Source organism: Trichomycterus rosablanca, chromosome 27 (genome assembly GCF_030014385.1).
Source record: "Trichomycterus rosablanca isolate fTriRos1 chromosome 27, fTriRos1.hap1, whole genome shotgun sequence".
Lineage (NCBI taxonomy): Eukaryota > Metazoa > Chordata > Actinopteri > Siluriformes > Trichomycteridae > Trichomycterus > Trichomycterus rosablanca.
In genome coordinates this window covers 6,169,117-6,184,684 of record NC_086014.1, presented here as the reverse complement: position 1 = coordinate 6,184,684, position 15,568 = coordinate 6,169,117, and the positions used below count along the sequence as shown (strand labels likewise).

The 15,568-nt window shown below is 42.2% G+C and overlaps 1 protein-coding gene across 1 annotated transcript; it reads left to right on the top strand.

The window, feature by feature from the left end:
- Positions 1–1,026: 1,026 nt before the first annotated feature.
- ftcd (formimidoyltransferase cyclodeaminase) lies at positions 1,027–15,381 on the top strand. The gene is made up of 14 exons (XM_062989834.1): positions 1,027–1,113; positions 2,033–2,216; positions 2,336–2,464; positions 2,532–2,620; positions 3,290–3,469; positions 4,285–4,422; positions 5,228–5,359; positions 5,452–5,513; positions 7,142–7,271; positions 7,361–7,522; positions 9,760–9,803; positions 11,717–11,855; positions 14,396–14,491; positions 15,091–15,381. Exons 1-14 carry the CDS (start codon positions 1,060–1,062, stop codon positions 15,172–15,174), a joined length of 1,623 nt encoding a protein of 540 aa, XP_062845904.1. The 5' UTR covers positions 1,027–1,059; the 3' UTR covers positions 15,175–15,381.
- Positions 15,382–15,568: the final 187 nt, after the last annotated feature.

Genomic DNA, 15,568 nt, shown 5'->3' with positions numbered 1-15,568 from the left:
TTTTTTGGAAAAAATAGACGCTGTGTGCTCCGGACCAAAGACGAAAAGGACCATCCAGACTGTTATCAGTGACAAGTCCAAAAGCCAGTGTCTGCCATGGTATGGGGCTGTGTCAGTGCCCTTGGTAAAGGTCATTTACACTTCTGTGATGGCAGCATTAATGCAGAAAAGTACATTGAGATCTTAGAGCAACATATGCTGCCACATGCTGCACACATTACAAAGGCATGGCTGCGGAAGAAGAGGGTACAGGTACTGGACTGGCCTGCCTGCAGTCCTGACCTGTCCCCAATAGAGAATGTGTGGAGAATTTTGAAACAAAAAATGAGACAACGACGACCCTTGAAATGCAGGAATGGATGTTTGTTAATAAATGAAATGAAGTTGAGCAGATAAAACATGAAATATCTCAGGTTCTCTGTGTTTTTTGCTTTTTCCATGTAGTCCTAACTTTTTCTGATTTGGGTTGTAAGATTAGAGAATCATTCACAATCCTTCAATCCAGTTCATGGTTAAACTACAGCAAAGCATATTTTACCAAATTGGATGTTATGAAAGAGTGCAGATTTTAGAGCACGTTAATATGAAACCTGTGTTTAACCAACTGCAGACCTGTTTTGGTGGTTTTTAGATTAGATATAACCATTTGGACACATGTCTCTTTAGCATAAGCTGACAGTTTGGGTTTTCTGGGTCCAAACCAGTAAAGATAACACTGTCCCATGTGCTCTGTACATTACTTTCCTATTGTAATGCCTAATCCATGGTCCAGTGCACGAAGTCACTGAGAAGTCACCATAATACACACCATTGGTCAATCCTAAATACTAACAATGTATTTTATGTATTCAGTAAAAAAACAATGGTTGAATAAAGCTCCTCATGTTTGTATGTATGCGAACGTCTGACTTTAACTGTGTTATCTGTTGATCAAGCCAATCATTGGCCACTGAGTTAATCATTTCAAAGGAATGTTGACCGCTTCAAAGTAAGCAAAGAACTCTGGTCACTTTTACAAGTGTGAGCTTCTCAGTCTCGCTGTGTGATCTCTTAACAGCCATGGCCAAGCTGGTGGAGTGCGTGCCCAACTTCTCAGAGGGACGAAATAAAGAGGTAAAAGCACAAAAGGATTTTTTTTTGTTGTTATATTGTGCAAAATTGCATGCTGTGCATTTTGTATATTCAACATTCTGTGATCTGAATGCCTACATACATTAGAGTGATTTAAACGCATGCACAAACGAAGAGTGTATTACAGTGTGTGTTGTTGTTTCTACACTCACTGTCCATTTTATCAGCTCCACTTACCACATAGGAGCACTTGTAGTTCTACAATTACTCACTGTAGTCCATCTGTTTCTCTGCATGCTTTGTTAACCTGCTTTCACTCCTACTCCTACAGAGCAGATATTATTTAGGTGGTGGATCATGCTCAGCACTGCAGTGACAATGCCATGGTGGTGGTGTGTTAGTGTGTGTTGTACTGGTATGAGTGGATCAGACACAGCAGTGCTGCTGGAGTTTTTAAATACCGTGTCCACTCACTGTCCACTCTGTTAGACACTCCTACCTAGTTGGTCCACCTTGTAGATGTAAAGTCAGAGACGATCGCTCATCTATTGCTGCTGTTTGAGTTGGTCATCTACTAATCTAGACCTTCATCAGTGGTCACATGACGCTGCACACGGGGAGCTGTTGGCTGGATATTTTTGGTTGGTGGACTATTCTCAGGCCAGCAGTGACAGTCATACCAGCACAACACACACTAACACACCACCACCATGTCAGTGTTACTGCAGTGCTGAGAAAGACCCACCAGCTAAATAATACCTGCTCTGTAGTGGTCCTATGGGGGTCCTGACCATTGAAGAACAGAGTAAAAGGAGGTAAAAAAAAATGTAGAAAAACAGATAGACTACAGTCAATAATTGTAGAACTACAAAGTGCTGATAAAATGGACAGTGTGTGTAGAAACAAGAAGGTGGTTTTAATGTTATGGCTGATCGATGTATCTTTCTCTGCTTCACTGCAGGTCATTAAAGCTATTGCTGATGCCATCTCTGCTACGGAGGGTTGCAGCGTGTTGGATGTGGACCCTGGAGCCTCCACCAACAGGACGGTGTACACGTTTGTTGGCTCTCCACAGGCTGTAGTGGAGGGGGCATTAAATGCTGCACGTACTGCTTTTAATCTCATCGACATGAGCAAGCACAAGGGTACGTACTATACACGCACTAACTGTACATTAGTAAAATTGCAGTTAAGACTCAATATCATCAGTATATAACCTTCAACAATCAACAAACAATGTTGTTTATGGGACCAATGTGTGTAGGTGAGCATCCTCGGAGTGGCGCTATGGACGTTTGTCCTTTCATCCCGGTGCAGAACGTCAGCATGGATGAGTGTGTATCGTGTGCTAACGACTTTGGACGAAGGCTGGCGGAGATAATGCATGTACCTGGTGAGGTTTTAACTCAACACTTTGATTATCAGAGGAGACTAAGATTAAACAATCAAATCTGTTTCAGTGTATCTGTATGGAGAAGCAGCAAGGAGTGAGAGCAGAAGATCTCTACCATCTATACGTGCAGGAGAATATGAAGCTCTACCAGAGAAGGTTCACTTTCTTTTTCCCCCCCTGATCTAGTCGTATCCAGTTACCCTGATTGCATCACGCTTCACCTCTATTGATACAACCCTCCGACTTGTGCGCAGTACCGTCTGCCTCTTATCACCAGCATGACGCGAGTTCATATGTAGATCAGCCTTGTGCACAGAGAGACACACCCTGATATGCATTATTCCCCAAGTCAGCCAGCAGAGGTCATAAATGCACCAGTCCGATTTATCCCACCATGTATTCAAAATCCCAGCTCTGGTGTGCTAGCGTATTTTACCGCTGCGCCACCTGAGCGGCCTACTCACTTTCTTAACCGCTTATCCAGTTAGAGTCGCGGGGGGGTGCTGGAGCCTATCCCAGCTTTTCAATGGGCGCAAGGCACACAGTGACACCCTGGACGGGGCGCCAGTCCATCGCAGGGCAGACACACACACACACACCCATTCACCTATAGGGAAATTCGGTGTCTCCAATTAACCTGACTGCATGTTTTTGGACTGTGGGAGGAAACCGGAGCTCCCGGAGGAAACCCACGCAGACATGTGGTGTTCCAGCAGCATAGTGACCCAAATCATATATGGATGAATAAATAAATCCTTGAATAAATAAACAATACACAGAAGACCTCTATATATCATATTTTTCTGTACTTTCTCTCCCACACAGCTGAAGAAGAGTGAGTGGGCTCCGGATTTTGGTCCTGCCACTTTCGTTCCTTCGTGGGGCGCCACGGTTACTGGTGCTCGAAAGTTCCTCATTGCGTACAACGTGAACTTGCTGAGCACCAAGGAACAAGCACACAGAGTCGCTCTGGATATCCGAGAGCAGGGACGAGGCAAAGGACAGGTATGCAGCAAATTTTGCATTTATACTGACAAGGCATAACATTATGACCACTGACAGGTGAAGTGAATAACACTGATTATCTTCATCACGACACGTGTTAGTGAGTGGGATATATTAGGTAGCAAGTGAACATTTTATCCTCAAAGTTGATGTGTAAGAAGCAGGAAAAATGGGCGAGAGTAATGATTTGAGCAAGTTTGACAAGGGCCAAATTGTGATGGCTAGACGACTGGGTCAGCGCATCTTCAAAACTGCGGTCCTGAGAGCTACTGTATATTTGTATTTAACTGTACACATCACCATAATACCCTTTAAGGTGTGTGTGTGTGTGGGGGGGGGGGGGGGGGGGGGGGGGGGGGGGGGGTAGCACTGTCACCTCACAGCAAGAAGGTCCTGGGTTCGATCCCCAGACGGGAAGGTCCGGGTCCTTTCTGTGTGGAGTTTGCATGTTCTCCCACGTGTCTGCGTGGGTTTCCTCCGGGAGCTCCGGTTTTCTCCCACAGTCCAAAAACATGCAGTCAGGTTAATTGGAGATGCTGAATTACCCTATAGGAGAATGTGTGTGTGTGTCTGCCCTGCGATGGACTGGCCCCCCAGTCCAGGGTGTTACTGTGTGCCTTGTGCCCATTGAAAAGCTGGGATAGGCTCCAACCCCCCCCACCCCAATTTGAACCATTTTTATGAGCTCTTTTTAAATATCTGTAGATTGAGGCACAGTGTTTCTGTATAAACTTTAAGGTGATTGCTTGACTTTGATGTTAAGGTTAAAGGTGAGTAAGATGATCAACGTACATTGAATGTGTTTACATTTTTAGCCAGGCTTACTGAAAAAGGTGCAGGGAATGGGCTGGTACCTGGACGAGGCCAACCTGGCTCAGGTCTCTACCAACATCCTGGACTTCGAGGTCACTCCACTTTACACAGTATATGAAGAGATCTGCAGAGATGCGAGGGTGAGTCAGTTACTGTCTGGCGTAACCAAGTGAGCCCAAAACATTCCTCTTGTAAAAAAGACTCCAATTAAATTCTATATAAATATATAAAAGTGAGATTCAGATTTTTATCTGGTAGATTTAATTATGTTTTGCTCAAACATCATGATAATAAACAAATATAATTAATTTATATTTATATGTAAATCAGTATACAAAATGCTAGAGATTATTTACTAACCTAGGATAAATTCAAATGATGTATTTTATCAATCATATATATCAGGGGTGTCAAACTCATTTTCACCGAGGGCCACATCTGCATTATGGTGGCCCAATTGTAATGTATCCTGCTGTGACTGCAGCCTTTTAAGTCTTGGACAATTTGTTGTTTTTCTTGGAGGCTAAATTCTGTGTTTGGTGTCAAAATGCCAAATTTACATTGTATATTTATAATGTTATTTATAATATTTCTCAACATCATCTAGTGGTGGGATGCGGTCACTTTGCTGGTCACAAAATCGGCATGCATTGTGGGAGATGCAGTTTATGTACGATTTGACAGTGACATTTGACTTCGGACAATCATATGTCTTTTAAGGTCTTGCGGGCCACAGAAAATGATGTGGCGGGCCGCATTTGATCCGCTGACCTTGAGTTTGACACGTGATATACAGTAAATCATGTACTGTATCATATATTAATGTTATATATTTTATTTGTTAATCAAGTGTGGAACAGCTTGGTCACTGATCTATTGTATACTGGATTCAAACTTGAATGAATTTACTAACCAAGAAAGTCGTAACTGGATGTTTGCCTCCAGGAGCTTAATCTATCAGTGGTCGGATCTCAGATTGTCGGCCTGATTCCTTTGAAAGCCGTGCTGGACTGTGCTGAATTTTACATGCAGAAAGAGAAGCTCTTTATTTTGGAAGAGGAGCACAAAGTTCGACTGGTGAGTGCTCTGATTCCGGTCATTAAAGAGAATTACGTCTCTTCTTCTTATATTTTATTATATTTTATATATATTTGTGTTTTTGTGCGCAGGTTATTAGCAAACTGGGTTTGAATTCTTTGGGACCGTTTGATCCTAAAGAGAGGATTATCGAGTAAGTCTTTGGCTTATTTTATTAGTATTGCTGGTACGTCGCACACACAGCGACTTCAGACTCGACTAGGACTCGTTTCAAATGACTCGGACTCCACTCATGACTCGGAAAGAAATGACTCGTAAACAACAAGAGTCCCTAGCTTCAGCATGTGTTAACATTTGTTACGTGTGACAATTCATCACGTCATCACGTACATGACAGCGTCGTTACCGAAATTTCTTTGAGCGTTTCTTTACTTTCTAAACTATCAAACTAACGAAGCTCAGCCGTCTATCATATTATGATGTCATCTGGGAATAAACCTGATTTCGTCATCGTACGGCCGCTTTGTGATGTCATCACATGGTGTTTTATTGTTTGTGATTAACGGTGTAAAAGTTAACGAGCTACATTTGTGTTTTTGGTGGATTGTGCAGCGACTCTGGACGTTCACTGGTTACTCTCACATTACTGCTAGTTTTTATTAAAGATGAATGAAACGTCGATCCGACATCATTCTGATCGTGTCATTTTCTGCTCTCTAATAACGCTCCGGCCGTCTTAACCCGCAACGCACGCAATGAGTAAATGTTACAGCCAGCTTCCGGCGTAGTGATGAAGCGTTTCTCCCTACTCCCTACAGTTTGAAGTTCACTTCATTTGAACATTTTCATTACCTTTGGATTGGAATCTCACTTAAAATGGTGGAATACCCTACGTAGTGCACTTTACAGGAACAACTGGGGTAAATGGAACGCTCCTACAGAATTGGCGCTAGTAGTTGAAAGACCGCTTTCTGAACCAATCAGACCTTCTGATTTTAATTTTTAGTAAGAAATGCTGCTATTTGCATTTATTCAGTTTGCGTCACACAGATGATGTGTCAAAACGCTTACTGGCTTTTTAACGAGTTTGTGTTTTACTTCACAACCGGGAAAAGTTTGGAGGTTTTTAATTATAAGCACATTTACAAAATAACGGATTATATTCCTAATGGAACAACACACGCTTATAAATTTAATAGCATCTGGAAGAACATAAGCTAAGGTAAGCAGTGGTGAGGATTTATTTTGTACGTATCAGTTTAAGCTTTTTACTGGTACCTTCTTGTTACGGAAATTACATTCATTTGCACAACGACTAGGAAAGTAAAGGCACTAAGTAAAACGGCAAAATACTGTCGCTAATCTGTTGTTGTTTTTTATCTGAACTTACATATTATTTGTTTATTTCTACGCTTCATTTCCAATATATGTTTTGTGTATATTATATTGACTCGTGACTTGACTCGGACTCTAGCCTAAAGACTCTGATCCATATTTTGTGACTTGTGAACATCTTTGTTACATTGTGTAATATGGCTGTTGTCATCAGACAGCTGGTTTGAGAAAGTCAGTTGCTGCTGATCTGAAAAATATCACCATATCACTAAGTTAAATGGCATTAAATAACTTTCTAGCCAAATTAATAATCATTAGGTTGTTGTATGTGTATTTATGACCCAGCAGATTTTTTTAAAACCCAGAACAAACATAAAAAGTACCTGTTCCAATCATTTAATCACGGTAAATGAACAGAAGAGCTGCGAATTGTATGTATATCCTAACTTTAACCGTGTATTGTACATTTTTGCTGAATGTTGTCAGGTACATGGTAGAAGCCAGTCAGATCGAAGGACAGCTTGCGTCTCTTTCCTTAAAAGAGTTCGTCCGCAGTGTTGGTGCCCGCACGCCAGCACCTGGTGGAGGCTCTGTTTCTGCAGCGATTGCTGCCATGGTAATGATGCCAGATATTTCAGGTTAAATGATACATTGTTAATTAAAATAGGCACAAACTGTGTTAATTAGCTGATTGTTCACTCTTAGGGAGCAGCTCTTGGCTGTATGGTGGGGCAGATGACGTACGGTAAGAAGCAGTTTGAAGATCTGGATAACATAATGAGGCAACTGATCCCTCCATTCCACCAGGCCATGAATGACCTGCTGCTCACTGTGGATGCCGACTCTACTGCATTTAACAGCTACATGGTACACACACATAAATTCCACCAGTTGGAGTTCTCCAGTTTAGTCATGCCCACTTCCCCAATGCTTTATCTATCCCAGCTGCCTTTTCTCATTGCCCTGATTGCGTTACGCTTCAGCTCTCCACTTCTGATGGAGGGGAGCGAACCGACACACGCCCCCTCCGACACGTGCTCAGTACCGACTGCCTCTTTTCACCTGCACAGGGCGAGTTCATATGCGGATCAGCCCTGCACCAGTTATGAGGAACCCTGGTCCAGCTCATCCCACCCTGAACAACAGCCAATCGTTGTTCATGTGCCCGCCCAGCCCAGCCGGATGGCTGAGATTCGATCCGATGTATTCCCAGACGAAATCCCAGCTCTGGTGTGCATGGAGAGCCACAGCTGCATCTATTTTAAGTCTATGGGTGTGTTTGAAAACCTAGGGAGCTGCCTTGCTGTCTTACTGTCTACATAGGCAGCTGCCTCAGTAAAGAGGATTCTAATAAGTCAACGACTTATAAGGCAGGTTATTCAAACACACTACTTAGACAGCGCTTCCATCTGGTTTCGCGTTTAGCATCTTGCCATTAAAACCAATGGATTGAGGTAGCACAGCACGCTAACGTCAATACAGCATCTCCCTTCATGTACCGATAACGGTTACATTTCCTGACAAGCTCGAACTTGCAAATAAAAACACTCGGTTTTATACAAGTTTATACAAGTTAAAAATCAGTAATATTTTATTTACGTTTGAAAATAACTCCATTCGTTTGTCCGCACCGTCAGCCATGTTTATTTTTCTGTGAGAGAAGAGCACCCGACCCGCAATGAATGCTGGGATTGCCTTGATCACGAAGGCACCGTCGGATGCTCACTCGTTCTTGAGCCAAAATAACATTGAAATATTAAGATGCCTCAGTAGTGAGGATTTTAAGGCATCTAGGTTTTCGAACAGCCTCCTTCTCGGGAGCGCAGCACAGGATGACGTAAAATGCTGCCTATGTAGACAGCACACTAGCTTTTCGAACACACCCTATATGTGAATTTTTTTAAGTAGGAAAACAAAAGCAATTGGGGCGCCACCACTGCTGACATCTCAAGCTCTCAATTTTGAATCTAAGCTGTACTATCTACCTGGTTGGAGTCCAACAGGAACCATTGAAGAAGGGAGATCAGCTTGCTTAGTTCCACATTGCTGCTGCAGCTAAAGCCTCTGCTGGCTGGTCAAGGCACCTCCAGGAGGGATGCGTGATTCACAGATCTCTGACTAATGAAAAGAAGCTGCATGTTGGAAAGGGTGTGTAATAGTCTGTGGCTCTCCTCAGTCAGAGCATGGGTCTGGAACAACAGATAAAATTACCATACACATCTGTCCAATAAAATGACCATAGGTCTTAGTTGTACAAGCTAAAGAAACAAATACACTGATCAGCCATAACATTAAAACCACCTCCTTGTTTCTACACTCACTGTCCATTTTATCAGCTCCACTTACCATATAGGAGCACTTTGTAGTTCTACAATAACTGACTGTAGTCCATCTGTTTCTCTACATACTCTGTTAGCCTCCTTTCATGCTGTTCTTCAATGGTCAGGACTCTCACAGGACCACCACAGAGCAGGTATTATTTGGGTGGTGGATCATTCTCAGCACTGCAGTGACACTGACATGGTGGTGGTGTGTTAGTGTGTGTTGTGCTGGTATGAGTGGATCATGACTGTGTCCACTTACTGTCCACTCTATTAGACACTCCTACCTAATTGGTCCACCTTGTAGATGTAAAATCAGAGACGATCGCTCATCTATTGCTGCTGTTTGAGTTGGTCATCTTCTAGACCTTCATCAGTGGTCACATGACACTGCCCACGGGGCGCTGTTGGCTGGATATTGTTGGTTGGTGGACTATTCTCAGTCCAGCAGTGACAGTGAGGGGTTTAAAAACTCCATCAGCATTGCTGTGTCTGATCCACTCATACCAGCACAACACACACTAACACACCACCACCATGTCAGTGTCACTGCAGTGCTGAGAATCACCCACCACCCAAATAATACCTGCTCTGTAGTGGTCCTGGGAGAGTCCTGACCATTGAAGAACAGCATGAAAGAGATGGACTACAGTCAGTAATTGTAGAACTTCGTGGAGCTGGTAAAATGGACAGTGCGTGTAGAAACAAGGAGGTGTTTTTAATGTCATGGCTGGTCGGTGTATGTACATATTGTATCATTTACTGGTCTTTTTTTCTTTCAAGGCGGCCTTGAAAATGCCCAAACGCACTCTGGATGAAATGAAAAGGTAGGCCACTCACATTTAATGTTTTATGAGCCAGTCTCCATCCAAAATTTTGGAAGTAAAACTATAGTACCAGGAGAAAACCTACACAGACATGCCGAAGTCTATATGGACAGAATTGAACATAGTGGGGACACTTTATTAAAGCTCATTGTTTTAAAATGGAATGTTTAACAAGCTTATGGACAGGTGTCCACATATTTTAGGTCAGCCACTGTATAAAAGATGTGATTGATATTTTAGTTAAATAACTTACTGTAAATTGTCACATACAGTTGGCTCAGTGGGTAGCACTGTCACCTCACAGCAAGAAGGTCCTGGGTTCGATTCCCAGCTGGGGCGCTTCTTCAGTCTAATCCTTTCCATTAACGCACATAATCAGATGATTTTGATCAGGTGGATTTGATCTACTAATTAGAAGCTTGTATAAGTTCATACATTAAGGAGCATTCGTGTGGTACAATGGTCTAATGTGCTAGCCTACAGACGTGATTGGCTATGTCTGTTGGGAGGGAAGGTTGAAAGGGATTCCTCAGCGCTGCTGCCCTTGCTGGCTGGTCTAAGGTACCTGCTCACACAGATTGTGAATAATGGAGAGCTATAAATCGTCTCAGACAAAACACGTACAGTTGCCGGGCGGCACGGTGGCTCGGTGGGTAGCACTGTCGCCTCGCAGCAAGAAGGTCATGGGTTCGGCCGCTCAGGTGGCGCAGTGGTAAAAACACACGCTGGAACCAGAGCTGGGATCTCGAATGCATCGTATCGAATCTCGGCTCTGCCTACCGGCTAAGGCTGAGCGGCCACATGAACAACGATTGGCCTGTTGTTCAGATATGGGCGGGACTAAGCCGGATGGGGTCGACCTCTGCTGGCTGATTGATGGCGCCTGCACAGAGATGAGAAAAGCGTGCTCTCAGGGTGTGTCTCTCTGTACACAACGCTGAGCTGCACTGCACTCGTCAAAGTGCAGGTGATAAAATGCATACGGCATGCTGCCCACGTGTCGGAGGGGGCGTGGGTTAGCGTCGTTCTCCTCAATCAGAGCGGGGATCGGCATTGGTGGAGAGGACGCATGACACAATCGGGCAATTGGACGCGCTAAAAGGGGAGAAAAAGGGGAGAAAATGCATAAAGAATATATATATATATAAAAAGGAATTAATCAGCCTTTGAATTCAATACATTAATGCAGTGTTTCCAAACCTTTTTGACCCACGGCACATATTTCACATTAGAAAAATCACGCCACAAAAAACAATGTCACAAAAAGTATTGTTGTACTGGCCTCTAGTGGAAGAGAATGTAATTGTTCTGCCTGTCACTACACGCCGCTCGCTTAGAGTACCAAAACTGGATAATCTTCCACGGCATACCTGACGATTTCTGACGGCGCACTTATGTGCCGCGGCACAGTGGTTGGGAAACACTGCATTAATTCACATGTGTCAAACTCAAGGTCCGCGAGAGCTTAAAAGACGTATGATTGTCCTAAATACACTGTAAAATCGTACATAAACTGCATCTCCAACAATGCAAGCCGATTTTGTGACCTAGGTGGCAGTGTTTCCACATCAGTGTTTAACTGAGACGGTTTTCCAACAAGCGATGTTGAGAAATATTTACAAATAATCCCAAAATGTACAAGAATGAGTTTGCATGTTCTCCCCGTGTCTGTGTGGGATTCCTTCTGGAGCTCAGGTTTCCTCCCACAGTCCATGGAAGTGCAAGTGAGGTGGCTTTGTTTGACATTGAACTTGTGAACTGATGAATCTCGTGTAACGAGTAACTACCTGTTCTGTCAGGAATGTAACCAAAGTGTGTAAAACATGACGAGCTGGAATAGTTGGTCTATGAAGCTCTGAAGCAAAACAAATGTAGCTAACAACTAACACATTTCTGTAACTTATTTTCCTCAGGCGAGAGGAAGCCATGCAGGATGGGTTAAAGAAAGCGATTGGGGTTCCGATGTCTCTGGCTGAGAAAGTGAACGTACTGTGGTCACCACTGAAAGAACTGGTGAAGTATGGAAATGTGGCATGCAAATCGGATGTCCAGGTAAAAGAGCAATATAATAATAATAATAATAATAATAATAATCTACAGTAAGGCTGTTTATTAAGACTTTCCCATCTACTGCTAATGAGACTATGGTGAAAGCTAATAAAACACCAGGCCAACCTTTGTAAGTGGAAAATGTTAAGGGAAATGGCAGAAACATCTGGAAGCTTTTACCTTATGGAATAAACAACTGTGTCCTAAATTATTTACCTCTTAGATAATTTGAATATACGTCACTCAAGTTTCCGTGGGCACTTTTTGCCTTAATCTTTCCCATGATGCATTATGGAGCAGGAGGGAGCAGTGCGTGTTAGATAACAGACAGAACTAACATCCTGTAGGGATTAAATGTCTGGGGTCTAATATTTTCCATTAACAATCATAAAATCGTTAAATAGTCTGTTGACAAAGCAACTAAGCACATCTGTGTGTCAATTCCTTTCTACAACGAGCCATTGAAGCATACACCGATCAGGCATAACATTAAAACCACCTCCTCGTTTCTACACTCACTGTCCATTTTATCAGCTCCACTTACCATATAGAAGCACTTTGTAGTTCTACAATTACTGACTGTAGTCCATCTGTTTCTCTGCATGCTTTGTTAGCCCCCGTTCATGCTGTTCTTCATTGGTCAGGACTCCCCCAGGACCACTACAGAGTAGGTATTAGTATGTGCTGGTATGAGTGACCTCACTGTCACTGCTGAACTGAGAATATTCCTCCAACCAAAAATATATCCAGCCGACAGCGCCCCATGGGCAGCGTCCTGTGACCACTGATGAAGGTCTAGAAGATGACCGACTCAAACAGCAGCAATAGATGAGCGATCGTCTCTGACTTTACATCTATAAGGTGGACCAACTAGGTAGGAGTGTCTAATAGAGCGGACAGTGAGTGGACACGGTGTTCAAAAACTCCAGCAGCGCTGCTGTGTCTGATCCACTCATACCAGCACAACACACACTAACACACCACCACCATGTCAGTGTCACTGCAGTGCTGAGAATGATCCACCACCCAAATAATACTTGCTCTGTGGTTGTCCTGTAGTGGTCCTGACCATTGAAGAACAGGGTGAAAGCAGGCTAAAAAAGGTATGTAGAAAAATAGATGGACTACAGTCAGTAATTGTAGAACTGCAAAGTGCTTCTATATGGTAAGTGGGGCTGATAAAATGGACAGTGTGTAGAAACAAGGAGGTGGTTTAATGATTGGCTGTGTCTGTGGGGAGGGAAGGTTGAAAGGGATTCCTCAGCACTGCTGCCATTGCTGGCTGGTCTAAGGTGCCTGCTCACACAGATGGTGAATAATGGAGAGCAGTGCATGACTCTCTGTAATGTGATGTTTAAACCAGTAGAAGCAGTAACTGGCATGGCCCTTCTTAGTAGTGGTAGGAGTCTGCAGTATTGGAGGAATGACACAATTGAGTAAATTAATATGACTAGATTGGAATAAGGGGAAAATGCAAAACATTTTTACATAATTTTGCAGCCATTGTTCACCAGTTATAAATAGAGCCACAGCAAAGACATTTCGAAGTGTATATTTTTCAGATTCAACTTTTTCGCTCCTAATTAATATGCAGTTTCGAATGAAAAACATATTTTATTAAAAAAAACAAAAACAAAATCTAAGCCTCATCACTGGGAGTCTCAGACTTTTGGTCCTTACTGTATTTACAAAGCTCATGACCAAATTGTGCTGTTTTAGCACCAGGGGCGTAACAACACGGGGGGATGGGGGGGGTGGCAGGTGCACTGTGGCCCATGGCGAGTAGGATGGGGGGGGGTCCCCACAACATGAACTAAACCCCCCACCGCACTGCGCCCCCATTGGCTGCACTCGCCAGGTTGTTATTATTATATTATAAAATGGATATTTCCAGTCCTAAAATCTGATTGGCTGAGCCACGTTCGAAGTCGTTGTTAAATCCCCGATATACGCACACCTATGACCAGCTCACATCATTCCAAAGTAATACGCCACTGAAAAGAAAAAGTAAACACTTGGTTGAACATTATTTTAAGTCATGCACTATACATGGAAATGTCCAGATTAATATAATCAGTAATCCTAATCATTAAGCGGGTGTTTCGTCCAAGAAATAGTGTAATAGTGTTTGTGGAGGGATGTTTATTGCGAATGTTATGTTTGCCCTCATGTTGCCTAGCAAGAATGCTTTTTGCAAGTGTTTTTGTAAATAAATGCATTAATAAATTGAACATTGTTGTATTTTATTATATTTTATGTTGACCGCCGTTTTATAAAAGCAATAAGCCACAAGAGACCGTGCGTTACTGCTATGCCGAAACATCCTTCCCCATGATAAAATCATAGTAACGCACGGTCTCTCGTGGCTTATTGCTTTATTACAATATTTTCGTTAAGTAAAATATTAAAAGCGAGTGGCTTTAATTCATTCTGATCAGCTGTCAGCATATATACAGTATATACGCCAGTGTTTAGCAGCCTCCTTGGTTCTCACAACAGAATGTTGTTGAGTAATTCTAAAACTTCTGTCTTTGTATAAACAGGTAGCAGCTAAAGCTCTGGAGACTGCAGTGTTTGGAGCATACTACAACGTCATCATTAATTTAAAGGACATCACTGATGAGACGTATAAGAGTGATGTGAGTAACAAAAAGCTAAAGAAAGTTCAATCAGCTCTAAAACAATAAACCAAACAACATACTTGTAACATATTACATGTATTATGACATCACTTAATTCCCTGTGATTGTGGAGGCCACTTAGAAGCATTGACCAAGTGAATCATGATACTGTAAGTAGCCACTATAAGATGTAAAACTAAACTGTGTCTAAAAAAACAAAAACCTTCTCCACACCTTTACACCACCACAAGGTTGGGTCCATTAATATGTGATGTTTAAACCAGTTACTGACCCATGTTGTAGCTAAAACTGACAATCCTCAGACCAAACAGTCTGTGTAAACTCTAGTCTCATCGCATTGTTGGCACAAACCTGTTGTGGATAAGTGTCAGCAAAAAATAATGTACATCTACTTTCCAAAATTACTAATTATTATTAAGGATTACCAGTTAAAAACAATCATTTTTAAAATAAGCAGTAGACATATAGTTTTCTTCTTTTTACTTAAAAAAAAACTAAAATATATACTTTAACAAAAAGTAAATTAACCAAGACGTTTACAGATGTTCCCATACAGCTAGACTGCACTGTTAATTATTCTGCATTTATGATTTCAGATGGAGGCGAAAGCATCTGCGCTTCTTGATGAAGCAAGAGAGAGCGCTAACCAAGTTTTGGAGGCTGCCAGTCAACGCAAATAACCAACACCCAGCCCATCTACACACCCAAAGTCTCTCACAACAATTAAAGACTCTTTAACCACTACTGTACAACTTCTCAGATCAGGGCTGTGATAGAAAATCAGACACAGCAGCTTTTTGTCTTGTCATGATTAAAATATCAAGAAATGGATTTTATCCTTCAGCTTTTAAAATGTATATCATACAAAAATAAAAAAATATAAACAATTAGTGCAGATGCTTCCAGACAGGAGAACTCTCTAAAAACAATTATTATTGTGTTTTTCCCTTGACCTTGTACAAATAAACTACTTAAAATCATAAGACAATGGTTGGGAAAAATTAATTACTATATTAAATTAGTTTTAAAGATGTTAAAGAAGTTCTCAATGTTAAATGGGCGAGCGTAAGGATT

Bases quoted from the DNA above. Each gene is read 5' to 3' on its own strand.
- ftcd (XM_062989834.1), top strand. From the start codon at position 1,060: ATGGCCAAGCTGGTGGAGTGCGTGCCCAACTTCTCAGAGGGACGAAAT. The intron at 1,114-2,032 runs GTAAAAGCACAA...GCTTCACTGCAG, and splicing joins CAGAGGGACGAAATAAAGAG to GTCATTAAAGCTATTGCTGA. The intron at 3,470-4,284 runs GTATGCAGCAAA...TTACATTTTTAG, and splicing joins AGGGACGAGGCAAAGGACAG to CCAGGCTTACTGAAAAAGGT.